The 13627-nt window shown below is 40.3% G+C and overlaps 3 protein-coding genes and 1 pseudogene across 7 annotated transcripts; 2 read left to right on the top strand and 2 right to left on the bottom strand.

The window, feature by feature from the left end:
- Window positions 1-1532: 1532 nt before the first annotated feature.
- LOC116916945 lies at window positions 1533-2599 on the top strand. The gene is made up of 3 exons (XM_032922260.2): window positions 1533-1687; window positions 1959-2196; window positions 2267-2599. The coding sequence occupies exons 1-3, from the start codon at window positions 1670-1672 to the stop codon at window positions 2377-2379; spliced, it is 369 nt and encodes a 122-aa protein (XP_032778151.2). The 5' UTR covers window positions 1533-1669; the 3' UTR covers window positions 2380-2599.
- Window positions 2600-3599: 1000 nt separating this feature from the next.
- On the top strand, window positions 3600-5168 carry LOC116916944 (annotated as a pseudogene).
- Window positions 5169-5928: 760 nt separating this feature from the next.
- Window positions 5929-7718, bottom strand: LOC116916943. The gene has a single exon (XM_032922257.2). It carries the CDS (start codon window positions 6741-6743, stop codon window positions 6039-6041), a length of 705 nt encoding a protein of 234 aa, XP_032778148.2. The 5' UTR covers window positions 6744-7718; the 3' UTR covers window positions 5929-6038.
- A 138-nt stretch (window positions 7719-7856) lies between these two features.
- On the bottom strand, window positions 7857-13513 carry LOC116916941 (cyclic AMP-dependent transcription factor ATF-1). Of its 5 annotated transcripts, XM_032922254.2 has the most exons (10): window positions 13370-13513; window positions 13169-13284; window positions 10805-11019; window positions 10562-10714; window positions 10335-10452; window positions 10092-10235; window positions 9769-9936; window positions 9484-9593; window positions 9355-9413; window positions 7857-9278 (listed from the first exon to the last, which is right to left on the bottom strand). In XM_032922254.2, the coding sequence occupies exons 3-10, from the start codon at window positions 10994-10996 to the stop codon at window positions 9053-9055; spliced, it is 1170 nt and encodes a 389-aa protein (XP_032778145.1). In that variant the 5' UTR covers window positions 10997-11019; window positions 13169-13284; window positions 13370-13513; the 3' UTR covers window positions 7857-9052. The 5 variants fall into 5 exon arrangements, with proteins under 5 accessions (XP_032778145.1, XP_032778143.1, XP_032778146.1 ...); XM_032922252.2 differs by lacking the exons at window positions 13169-13284; window positions 13370-13513 and adding an exon at window positions 12332-12850; XM_032922255.2 differs by lacking the exons at window positions 13169-13284; window positions 13370-13513 and adding an exon at window positions 11087-11557.
- Window positions 13514-13627: the final 114 nt, after the last annotated feature.

Raw genomic sequence — 13627 nt, 5'->3', positions numbered from 1 at the left:
ACGCAGAGATGGAGAAGTAACACAGTATGGTAGAATGATATTAGGAAGGGGAGAATTGGAAGAACGATTCCGACTGAAGAGAGAGAGAAAAAAAAAGGAGAACGAGCGATCCGAGCACATTATATATCCCCCCCCCCTTCTCTGAAACCTTTTGCTGTACAGAGAGAAGCAGCACACGAAGATTGCCAGGAATTTCAATTACCAGCATACAACTATATAGCAGCGCGCGTACTATATAGAGCACATCGTTCGTGATCCTATACGCGTGTGAGGGCTAGGACAATCAGTCGCAGGGAAAATATATGAAGGAGCTTTTCTCAGAGGATAGGAATTCCCACGTGAGTGCTGGTGCTGCACACACGAACTGTATAGTTCCCGGAAGAAAAAGAAAAAAGTTTTGTATTTTGTTGGAATTAAAAGAGACAGGCTGTATGTTGACGAACAAGGATTTTAAAAAAATATATTCTTTAATGCTCCATTATTTGTCTATGAAGAAAATGGCGGGCGATGTGACAAAAAATCAAGTGACAGACGACAAAGGCCTCCTTCAAAAGTCATCAAAAGAGAACGGTGTGTGCTGTGAGACATTGTCAAGCGCGGATGTCTATATTTGCATGGATTTGTCAAGAAGAAAAAGACTTTCGATCGATACATGAAATATTAAAAGAAAAAGGCTACGCCCATGTCAGACTCGTTTTGCGGTGACCATTAAACGTCCAAGTGGCACGATAATTCACGCGATGCTTCTAGCGACCCTTTATTTGTGTCGACTCTTGACACGTCTCCTACGACCGGAGCGGACCTTTAATGAGCGGCTCTTCATTAACGAGTCCTATGTCAAACTTGGACATTTTGAATTTCAGACTATATTATTATATTCGACGAGCGAAAAGATCAAAGTGGCCCCATGTCTTTTTTGCATTCAAGTATACACGAATATATTAAACGCGATGCAAAAGGAAAATGAAAAAGAAAAGTCTATTCCGGTGATATTAAAATTGATATTTACTCATGAATGGCAATGTGGAGAGCAAAGAAAATGTTCATGAAAGGGCTTAAGGGTATACACATATAGCAATCCAATTAGTTGAAACGAAAGAGAAAAAAAGTAGAGACATTCATTGATATATCTTTAAAGAGAAATCATTTTTCTTGTATACGTGGGGTGTCGGGTAACCCGAACCTCGAGCGATACAAGACGCGATAGCAGGGAGTGCAACAATAATATTTTTATAATTGATACTCTTTTCCTACAAGACGATTCCCCCCCCCCTTTTTTTTGAAGGTTTTAAACGAGAAATTCGAGACTAGAACAAACACACCATCGTGTATAGAGAACAAAATGGGGATCTTATTGCTCGTTGTGGTTTTCTGTAAGTTGAATCGTTGCACTTGTGTTACACCAATCGTGTAAGAGGAACGTAATTGCGAAGAAGAAAGGCCGTAATCTACCCCCGCTATACAAACAATGGCGCGTGGAACGTGTGGAACAAAAAAAAAAAAAAAGGGCGGAGGCTCGTTCAAATTTCGTGGCTTTTGAAACGCGGCTGCCGATATTTTTTAGCATATCTCTTTTGAAAAAGGGTTTGAAATCAGTTGTTCAGAATCGAATCGATAGAGCAGACTTCCAAGCAGCAGAGCACAAATATTTTGTATGTAAATTACATCAATGGATTCGTACGACCAGGTATACATATCAAATATTCACAATTCAGCCTATAGAGATGTTATATATATACGCTGTTCCCTGATAATGTGCAAACTTCCTGCGAGTGAGCAGACGATCCGTCGTGTATTAATAATAGGACGGTATTGTTTCAGACATTGCGCTACTGCATATATAGTGTAGTCGTAATTCGCTCTCTATGTATATGTTACGTATACATGAAGTAAACTTTTGTCTTTATGTGTCCGTCTGTCTGGTTATATACTATGTGTGTACGTTTTGTTGCAAAAAGACGAAACCTGCTAGAGATGATGGGTACGAAGTGGCGAACAAGATGCGCCAACGTGATCAACTTGTGCGGGACAAGTCCCGACTGCAAGCCGAATTGGACAGCGTAACGAAACAACTAGGACGAGACACGTTACGATTGCGTGATTTGCAGTATGCGGCTGAAGCGAGCGTGTTGAACGTGTGTCCTGGACATGAATGGAATTATCCCATCACCAAAAAATCTTTCGTCAATGATGTCGGTAAGTTTAAAAGAATGGCATTTCTTTTTTGTTGTTTTTTTAATTTTAAAATGCTGTTTTTGTTAAATAGAAGCAACTTGTCAATCGCTAAAAGCCAATTGCAATCGACTTGAAGCTCAACAGCTTTACCTTAGGCGAGAAATTTGCTCGACGGAACACCAGATAACATCTCTGCGTCTTTGACGATATGTTTATGTATACTGTCTACGTATATATATAGAATCATTTCTTTTATGATCGGATTGTTTTTACATAACAACACCGCAAGTATTTCTGATACTGTCATGACAACGATTGTTTTTAAAACTTCAAAGTGTTTTCCTTCATCTTCGTTTGTGTATTTACGCGTACAGACGGAAGCTAAAAATTATGTATACAAAATGGAATCAGTTTTACCTGGTCGTGTGCCCAACATTTTTTTGTTTGAAAACTCGTTCACTTTTGAATGGTTAAGAATTTCCCTTCCACCCTGAAAAGAGGATAGGGAATAGTCTTTTTTTTCTTTTTCGTTCTTACGTTTCCGGCTGTAAAAGAGTTCAAGTTGACAAGTCGAGCGTAAACATAGAACGTGCTATGCAATATTCGTGAGTGTCTGCTGTTCACGGCCTTCGACTTCTTTTTCATGTACACATATATATATATATACCATCAAAGCCATACACCACCACATGAGCGTATAGATACAACATGGGTATTGATCATTTTCCCCCTTTTTTTTTTGCTTTATGTATACAACCCCGAAAGGTATATAATGCACCTACCGTAATGGTGGAAAACGGGGAATAGTTTAGAGGCCAAACGATGATGGCGCTTTATAGAACATCAACCCAACTATTGCTGTAATATTCGGGTCGTAATCTCCCTGGAGGCCACAGTTCCATTAGGGAAATAGATCTTTCTTATATGTGCATTTTTAGAAAGAAAGAAAAAAATTGAGGGGTTTCTGTTCTTTTATTGCGTTTTGATCGCATATCTTTAGGAGAGCGTACTTTATACACGCGTGTGCAGTACTAAGGGTTGGGATTATCAGATCGGGGACTATTCTGCATGTGGGACGCATTTGAAACGGACCGATCATCATTCAAGATGATGTGGCAATGAAATGTTATTTTATTGATCTTTTTTTTTTGCGTCATCTCTTTTGAAACGAAAGACATCTATAAATCATCAGCAATAAAAGAGGCATGGCTCCTAAAAAAAAACGGAGAGCATGGTAGTGTCATCTATCGTTCACGAGGTTAATCACGCTGTCAAACGAGCGCAATGGATGGGGAAAATGTCCTATCGAATTGACGCTAGACTTTCAGCTTAATCAATCAATAAATAATTAATAACTTTATAACTAATTTCCCGGAATGTGCTTCTTTGTGTCGTGACATACCAGTTGATTGTGAACGCTTCGCGTTGTTGGTCTAGCCGTGAAAAATGGGGTCATTTTTCAAAGATATTCGGCCGCTCCTCAAGTTGATGCAATTTTTCGGTTTGCATTTTCAACTCACTGATGGACTATGCAAAAAGAGCTTTTATTGTTTGCGCATTTACGCTGCTCTTTGCCTCTTATTCAACATTAGCTGGAACAGTTATTACACCGCTAGATTCGTGAACTCTTGGCCGAGGATAACGCTCTCCACCGTTAACGATTTCGTTGATTATTTCAATTTTATGTTGGATATCACTGGCTCTCACGCAGCCATGTACTTGATGACGTTTGGTAGCTTACACGAAGTTCACAACTCTTTCCAGCGGCTGGAACGTGTGCTGGGCACGCAATATAACCACAAATTACGCCATTCGTCGTGGATGGCCGTTGCTTTCGTCGTCTCTTTTGTAACATTTTCATCATTTGTTGCTTACTTAATTCAATTGTATGACTAACAAACATTGACAGGTTATGACGCAGTTTACGCTAACGATTTATAATCGTGAATCGATGGAAAACTGGCACATCCTTCTATTCTTGCTGCTGGCCGATCTCGGACACGCATACCCAATGATGAGCTATTGTCTCTTCCTCGTTTCTGCCTTGGCCTTAGCTTTTCATTTCCAGCACGTCAATTCAAAGCTGGCCGATTATTTGAAACGTGAAAGCAAAAATAGCGGAGAATTGGACGGAATTCGGACCAACCACGGACTTGTCTGCCAGGCTGTCGGTCAATTAAATGGCAGTTTTCAAACGTTATCTTTTGGTTTTTGCATTTATTGGGATTGTTAATACGTCGTTTATATTGATGACGAAATCCTATTTTTCTCCGAAAATTGTTCTTTACCAATTCGAAAGTGTTGCACGTCTCGGTCTGCTCGGTTACATTTGCGATCGCGTTCACTTCGAGGTGAGCGTGAACTATTTTCGTTTAACGAATTTACTGAGTTCTTCAATTATATTCAATTCTTTCACGAATAAAGGCATTGGCTTGTCTAAACACTTTGGCAAACACTAGGAGTGATCACGTGATGGGATATTCTCTGCTTCACCAACAGCAGGTATACATGAAGTTTAAATTGTCATTAAATTATGATTGACGTAGAATTGGAGTGCAGCACGTCATGTTCGGAGGGCAGATATTACAAACGGTGCCGAAATTTGACGTTTACGGTCTGTTCCATCTCAGCCGTCAATTGTTACCACATGTAAGCAGAAACACGTGCACTGATTTTCATTTCAGTGATTACATGCACCACTAAGTCTATATTCATTATTATGCATTTTGGCTTTCTCCCCTATTCCAGTTAATTGGAACGACAATTACATACTCGGTGATATTGTACCAGTTTAAAGGTCCTTAAACGTGACAGGACATCCGTCAATGTTTCCTTTTAACTGACTTCATCTTCTTAGTTACTCACCTTTACTAGACTAACAATGAGACGTTTGTCGACCAAAGAATCGAAATGATTTTCTTTAGATTGCTTCTACGTTTTTAATGTTGCCATCTTTTCTTTCGACTACGTAATACACAGAAGGTGGTATAGTATTTTATTTATAACGTTTGCTTGTATCGCATTTGTTAAAAACTGTTAAGCCTCTCCTATATAGAAATATTAACGAACCCGCAATGGGAAAAATATATGAATTAACCAAAATACATTGGCAATACGTATAGGGGGGGGTGGACTACGTTATATCCAGTAAGAACAAAAATAATAAATGACGTTTCCAAAGACGGATGAGAATAAAATAGCAGAGTGAACCAACCGGCTTTGAAACATTACGCAATTCAGCCGAGTCGATACCGGCTGGATGCACCGCAGACGGAATCAGCAGCTTAAAAAAAAAAAAAAACTATTTTCTGTAAGAAAAACAAAAAGAACTCATCGGTAATGAAAGATACAGAAGAAAATTTTATGAATGGGAATTTTATATTCTTTAAAACCAGACTATACAGAAATTGATCACGTCAGCCAACCTTGTATAAAGTTTATGAGTTGAACAGAAAATAAAACTTGCCGTTCCTAACGGTCGCAGTCCCGATGGAAAGATATAAATTATTCAAAGTTGGCCCGTTGTTTGATGAATTTTTTTGAACGCTATTGTCAAAATCCCTCTGATTTATGGAGAAGGCAATAAAAAACGATAGTTTTCTCGTCCCCGAATCCCACTGACTTTGTTTCGGGAACACTTGTACAGTTTCTCTTATCGAACTCGATGTTTTTGCGTTATACACGTTTGTTCCTTGTTCAAGGACATCTTGTTGGAATCGATCATAAAACTAACATTTAAAATAACTTTTGATCTGTGTATTTTCGAATTTTATTCAGGTAGTTTGTGGTACATTGTGCGGATGGGATCTATTGAGTCAACACGACAAAGCAACGCTATAAAAAAGCAAACAGCCAATCACCATTTACTCCCGACTTTGAGTCGTATTGGAAGTATGGGCGAGAACTGGTGTTGGGTGAGCAGTTTCAGAGCTGAAAATGTTGAGTTCACGTGCCCAACTAGCGAAGAACGACCGACGCAATTCAGGATAACTCAGCGTGAACAGAAATTCATCATCGTCCAATATCTCTGCAAGCATCTCGTCCAACAAACGGCGAAATGCACGATCGTTCATAATACGTTGAACTTGACGATCTTCAAACGTAGCCCCAAATTGTGAATTGTTCAAAGTGGATCTAAATGCAGGGTCGTCCAGCGCTTGGATAACTTCAGGATCGCTCAGCACTCGCCGAAAATCCTCAACTTGGCGGATGACTTGCGGATTGTTCAATCGACTTCGAAATTCATGATCGCCCAACATTAAAGCAAATAGTTCCAGGTAATTAACCGGCGGACGGACGACGTCTGGGTTCAACGGAGGACTAGGGGTGTACGTTTGTAGATCATCGGACGATCCAACTTTGTGCGAGAACATCGTGAATAATTGCTTGCACGTTGGACATTGTAATTTTATCGTACACCACTCGACGAGGCAGTGAAAACAAAAGACGTGGCCACAATTCAAGTGTGACTTGTTCAAATGCGGTTCCAGGCAAATGGCGCATTGGCCGTCGTCGTAATCCGGTCGTGAGGTACCATCGCGAGTGGTGGATACGTCATTTTTAGCCATCACGGTCAGGAAGAAGCAGCGCACGTTCGTGATAATAGGTTGTCATGTAGATTTATGTACAACAAGGCCAGTAGGCAATGAAGGATATCGGGGTTTTAGCCTTTTAATACGTTCAGAATGAAATATATTGGCGTTCAATGTTGCTGAAACGTTTTCGCGATTCAAAAAGCCATAAATTTCAAGATAAATTAAACGGCTAGCGATGCTATCCTTTGTTTAAGAAATAATATAGGTACATAACAACAGTAGGGAGAGAAACCTTTGGACATTATTTTGAATAATAAAACATTGTTTTGAAACATCAGCGTTACGGATGGTGAGGATTATATTCTGAAATAAAATGCACATCAAGGGATTGTCGTATCTAGAACGATGCTAATCAACAATGCCAGAGTGTTTAATCCAGCAGTATTACCACAACATGCTCAAGGCGATAATCCGTGTAATAAAACCACAAATTACTTGCTTGCTTGTGCGGTTTTTTTATTTTATGATTCCTTCAGGCTCAAATAAATTGGTGGTATAAGTGCTGAAAAACGGTCCAGTTTGTTTAAAATTATTTTAAGAGTTCTCTGTTTCTTTTAAAACATTAAGATTTGATTGGGTTTATTTCTTCCTCCGCAGCGCTTGTATTAAAAATTGCCAACAACATCATTCCATTTCAAGAGAGACAATTACTAAACGTACTATGAGCCCTACCACTGGAATATTCGAAGAATATTTCGATTAGTTGGATTGACATAAACTCGTTAATATTAACTAATTAATATTGACAACACTCGTCCTGAGTGTTGGAAATGCACGGTTCCGCATCGAATAATGTTTTAAGATGCCATCGGAACTTCGAGTGAACAAATAACATTAAACACAGGTGTACAACCACGTCTGTTGGTTGAACACTTAGAACAGGAAGCGCTTTAGATTTGACTCATTACTTACGTCACTCAGGCTTTGGCAGTTTTATACTTGTGGTTTCGAAAAACCTTGTGTTGGAAACGGTAAAATGCGTCAACACAAAATAGCAGCAAGTCAACAAACCTTTGTTTCTCCATATACGTAATACACTTGTTAGGCAATGCAAACGCTCTGTTATGACTCACAAGGACCGTCTTGTTTTCTACACCAAAAAGTGTATTGTAATGCCGTGTAAGGCATACTGTGTGTACAAAAACCACAGGTGGAAAATTACAAAAGATTCAGTTGAAATCGTCTTACATGCTGCAGAGGAACAAGGGAAAAGAAAAGGGGGGGCCAGTGAAACACGCAAAAAAAAAACAGGGACACGCACAAAATCGCGGGATCAACAAGCATGGGCTCTGAATGAAAGGATCGAGTTACGTGTCGTCGAATTTTGGTGGTAGACTGAGATGGCTGGTGAAAAACATGGCGATTAAATATTCTTCTTTATCAGTCTTTCGTAAGGCAGTCTGAAGAGGAAAGAGAAGGACGAGACAAATGATGGTATTCTGGGATAGGAGGAAATGCTTGGAGAAGAGAGAGAGAGAGAGAAAATAATCTAACGATAAAATCGTACAAAATGGCGTCAAAAAACAGCACAGGCTACGATGACATGACACCCAATCATGTGAATTAAGATCGACGTTTTCTTTTCTTCTGTTGAACTCGCCTTGGCAAAAATCTAGTTAATGATATAGTTTTCTGTATATGTACAATTTTCATTAATTCATCAACTTGACAATAATCGATTCGGACCCACAAAAACGTAGACAAGAGTGCCAGAAAAAAAAATTTAAGCTTGTGTGTACCGTGAACCGCCACAGCCAAATAAACCCGCCTTGTTTTCCTGTTACTGTATCTATAATGAATTAAAGAGAGGAAAACAATCTTATATATATAAAAAAAAATGTTCAACATAGATTGATTGATGTACAAATATTAGAAAGAGTTGGGAGAGAAAAAAAAGAAAATTCACCAACTCGCTTCCACTATGCGAGCGTTTTCTCTTTGTTGATTTCTTTTTTTTTTCCAGTGGAGTTACCAAACTAAAATTGAAAACTGCGCGAAAGAAAAAAAAAAGGTATAAATTACAAGTGATTTAAATGTCTGAAACTGGCGGCAGGCCAACATGTTCCAGCAGTCACACAACACAAAAAAAAGGGAAATGAGAAGCCAAAAAAAAAAAAAAAATGTGGATAGGGAACAGAGTTTTAAAGGATTGAAATCTGAATAAAGGAAAAGAAAAGAGATTTAAGATGGAGGAAGGAAAAAAAAAATAAATCTAAAGGTAAAGCGCGCTTGGATGTTTTCAAATCATCTGTGGCTCTCTAATGCACACGTTCCATCATATCTCAGTCCGTTTTTTGACTGCAGTACAGTTCCTTGAGCGATTTGAGCTCCTCAATCAAGGCCTTGTTCTGGTTTTCGAGCACGGCTACTCGATTCTCCAGACATTTAATGTATTCCTTTTTTTTCCGGCGACATTCTCGGGCCGCTTCCCGATTCTTCAACAGCCGGAGTTCACGTTTTTGTAGCGTTGGCTCCGACGGGTCCCATTCGTCGCTGTGGTTTCCGCTGCTGCAAAACAAAACAAATAGTTTGAAACCAGTTTGAACTAAAAAAAAAAAATGTCGCATTTCAAAGTGTTACTCACTTTCCCTTCATACGAAGTTCGTGATTTCGGGATGCTTCTTCCGCCAAAAGTTTGGAATTCTAAAGACGAACGATAACGATTGAGTCAATGTTTGCAAACAAGTAAAAAGCAAAGGCAAATTTTTGAAACCTGTAAGCTTTGTCCGGTGCCGCTTCCAACGACAACACCCGTTGAATTAAGGCCGGCCGTGGTCGTGACGGGACGTATTGCGTACGCTTGAAGATCACCAGTAACACAGACTGCAACAAGAGAGACAATGAAAAAATTTGTATAAAATTCAGTCGATATGGCCATTTAAAACAACAACAAAAATGCGAGGTGCAATAAGTTGGAAGAGGTCAGACGGGACGACAACTGCGAAGGAAAGGATTGAGTACGGATAGGCAACGTTTTGTGTTTTGTTCCACAACCAACCTGGCACAAAAAATTGGCCGTCCTGACCCTGAGCGTACTGCACAATAGCACCTCCTCCTGGCGTATTTGTCATAGTGAGGGTGGGCAGTGTTTGACCACCACCATCGCCCAAACCCTGGCTAGTATTGCCGGTTGGTGTAGCCAGTTGGATGGTTCCACCAGGTAGGACTATAGAACATGTCATAGTTGAAGATTGTTTGAAAAATAAATGTACCAACAATGGGTTGTTTGAAAAATAAAGAAAACAAAACAAAAGAGAGAAGGAAGAAAAAAATAAAATAAATAAGACAAGAGAGCCAACATTTTTGGGGTTCTAATAATACCTTTGATTAAACCAGCAGTCGTTTGATGATAATGCGTGCCAGAGATAGAGACCGACGAGGCCGTTCTTTGATTATGGCTAGAAGGGGGAGCTGGAGACGAACTGCTACTATCTGAATCAATCCCAGGCGAGTCTCCTTTATCTTCTACAATAAAAACGAATGAAAAACAAAATAATAATAAGGCGTTAAGAGTTGACGAAGGCAACCGTGACGGCGCTAATGTACAAAAAAAGAGAAACTTGCCAGAAATCTCGCAACCTCCCAATTCGTTAAGGATTTTTCTATAGGACGGCCGGCGTGCCAGAATTTCCCGCCTTTTTTTAGTGTTTTCGTCTTCGTGCAATCCGCTATTATCAACCAGCTGTCGATGAACGAAAAAAAAACATCGGTGTTAGAGCCAAAATTGAAGCTCAATCAGATAACAGAAAAAACAAAAAAACAAACAAAAGTAAGTTTATATATGGGACTACTTGTAATGTCTGGATGGCGCCTCCGCCACCGCCAGTCGTGTGTATGACGGAATTAGGTTTGCTCACTAAAATGATGTTGCCTTTAGGTAGGGAGGTGGCTTGTAGACTAGGCGTACTCTGAATGACGGACGTTGGCTGTATCACCGATTGCACCTTGGAAACAAATAAGATAACAGTGTGAAGTCGAAAAAGATAACAAACAAACACGGGCCTGATAAAGAGTGATCAAGACCAATGACTTACTTGAGCTTGCGGTACAGAAACGTGAACAATACTGATGGCGGACGAGGATTGGGAATGACTGGGATCGGAACCGCCACTATTGCCTCCGCCGCTACTTCTTCCGCCAGCTCCGTTCAATGCTGAACTATCTGCCGAACCGGAATTATGGGGATCACTCTCACCAGATCCGTCATTGGCATCCACCAAGTCCATTATACCTCAACTCAAGGCCTGATCTGTAAACACACACAAACATATGACATCCAGTGGAAATGCACGACGTTGTAAATTCGATGTCCATACAATCACCACACAACTGGCCGTCAAAATATAGGAGGACGCACCTTGAATACATTTTGCCGACGGCTCAAACACTTTGACGGGCTTGTTTCAACTGATCACACGCATATGCGCAACACGAGACGTAATTTCAAAAATAACACAGTTTCTATTCTCTGCTCTTGGCTACCGAAAAACGGGCAATAAAAATAGGTGAAACAAAGTAAACGTTGGCCAACTGATGCTGGTGAAAGGCGCTGTAAAAATTGAGTGGCTGGCGTGTGTGTGTGTGTGTGTATTAACAACTCTTGTCGCACGACCGCCCGGACCGACCGCACGACCGCGGTAGTATGCGGGAGTGTAGGAGAGAAAAAGGCGATAGAGAGAAGCCGGAAACTGTTATACCTACGTCACGCTGACGTCATCTGCTGACGCACACACAGCCCTCCCACCGTATTATTCATTATTCTTTGCCCACCACCCTCTCTCTCCTCTTCACTTTTTTTTTTTTAAAGCTAGCTAAATTCCACTTTTCTGAAACCGCAAAAGGATGAAAAGGAAAAATAGCTCGGATTTTTTTTTCGGTTCTTTTTGTGGCCAGATATTTAGTTATCTCTTATAGAGTGAAACCAATTGCATAACGTTCGTTTCTACGTGGGAGCTAACCTTGTCAGTTACGGTTTTTATTTTTTAAACTTGTAAATGTATTAGCTGGTTGTCCTTGCTTTTGCAGATCGGTGGGTGGAATCGTGCAATAAAGTCCGATTGGAAGACAAAGGAGGTTTGGGACATTGAACGAAAGGAGGAAAATTATTGCTGTATCGTAATACACTGTGGCGAACGGTGGCAGAATGAAAAGAAGGCGAGTTCGTCATCAGCACACAAACACATACACACAACACATTGAAGCAGACTACACAAACTGTTTCTCAAAGTGGCGCCTCAGTTGGTCTCTCTTGTGATTGTTTGCACAATACTAAATGAGAGCAAACACTCGGCAGAAAATGCAAATGGCCTTCTATGTGGTCGAATAATTTCGTCACGTTCAACAGGACACGACTAAATACACAACGTATGTGTTTTTCGAATTAATAGTTTCAGAGAAAAGAGAAAAAATCAATCGGCTCTACTGTAGTGCGTGTGGCAGGGTATTATGGTCGAACGAAAGTGACCTACCACCACGACCCAGGTCTAAGCATGAAATCCATAATAGGCTAGAACTAGTTTTCAGAAATACGTACATATTGCTATTTGTTGTAACAAACTTACCCGAGGTGAGAGAGAGTTATTAAGAGATGGTGACGACGTCACAGGGGGGTGGTTAAAGAGGGTGGTGGTCGGGAGGGGACCAACCCTGGACAGCCGTTCCGACACGGACGCGGGACTGACACGTAAACGCATACACAGCCAAGTCAAAATGGAGGCTTTCGCGTCACTGAATGCGTCTGTATTCAACTTTTCGTTACGTATATCAGCCTGTGGCTCCTCTCACGCGCGCTACACAACGATATGGCGCTAGCACAAGCTTTCGTTAAAGGCTCCTCCCACCAAAAACATTACACACTAGGCATACAGAGAAAGCAAGATGGAGGCGACGCTTCGACGACTCTTGCTAGTCGTAGCTTGCTAGATTTTTTGCTTACTCACGGCACGCACCGAACAGAGAGACAGGCTTCAAGGCCTTCAGCTCGATTGGTCACGATGGGCACGATACCTCATATCGAGACTTTTTTCTCAACAGTGATTAAAACAACAAATCTCCAACACAAACGCCTAAGGAACTGAATAACTGAAACAGTGGACGAGCGATACAAATCGATTTGTTTTTATATATCGATAATCGTGCAATTCACTTGTATTCTGGCCATTAAGAATGAAGAAACGGAAAGCTAAATCTAAATATTCCGCGCCATCTTTTAACCAGTTTCGGAGAACTGGTGTTGTCGTCTGCCAACACAACCTTGGATAGTTGTCTTTCGGCTACAAATAAAATCTCGAAAAAAAAAAACGCGTTTCGGTATCGCCAAAATTGGAATTTCGATGGATCAAAATACATGCTAACAGAAATACAAACAGGCGCAAGATTTCTTGAGGCGGTGACATTACCTTCTCATTGTTTCCCAGTTGTTCCTTTTTTGTAAATGACATGATATAGATGAAATATTCCTTAGTAGTCAAGAAAATCTAATGGCATTTTCTAAGAATTATGACATCAGTGGTATCTATTGAAGGCAAATACAATTTAATGATTTTCCACCAAAAAGAGGAAAAATTTCATAATTTTTTATTAAACAGCTGTCTATTTACCTTTCCTAGTGATCTGTTTGGTTTGAATTTATGTTCACTATCTTAGCTGTGATACACTTTTCCACTCAATAAACTTCCACTAAAAAGCCAAAGTTCGTTCATTCACTAATCTTTCAAGATAACGCGCTGTCTTGGAAACTGTTTGTCAGTGGTGCCACTAAACAACGTCCATAAGAAAACTAGTGATAAAATTGTCTCAGTTGTGATTATTAAGTTAGGTTCCACACGTGTTGAGGAGTGCAGCCAGCTCAGTGCAGT

This window comes from Daphnia magna, linkage group LG2 (assembly GCF_020631705.1).
Source record: "Daphnia magna isolate NIES linkage group LG2, ASM2063170v1.1, whole genome shotgun sequence".
Classification (NCBI taxonomy): domain Eukaryota; kingdom Metazoa; phylum Arthropoda; class Branchiopoda; order Diplostraca; family Daphniidae; genus Daphnia; species Daphnia magna.
This window is presented reverse-complemented; position numbering and strand designations above follow the sequence as displayed.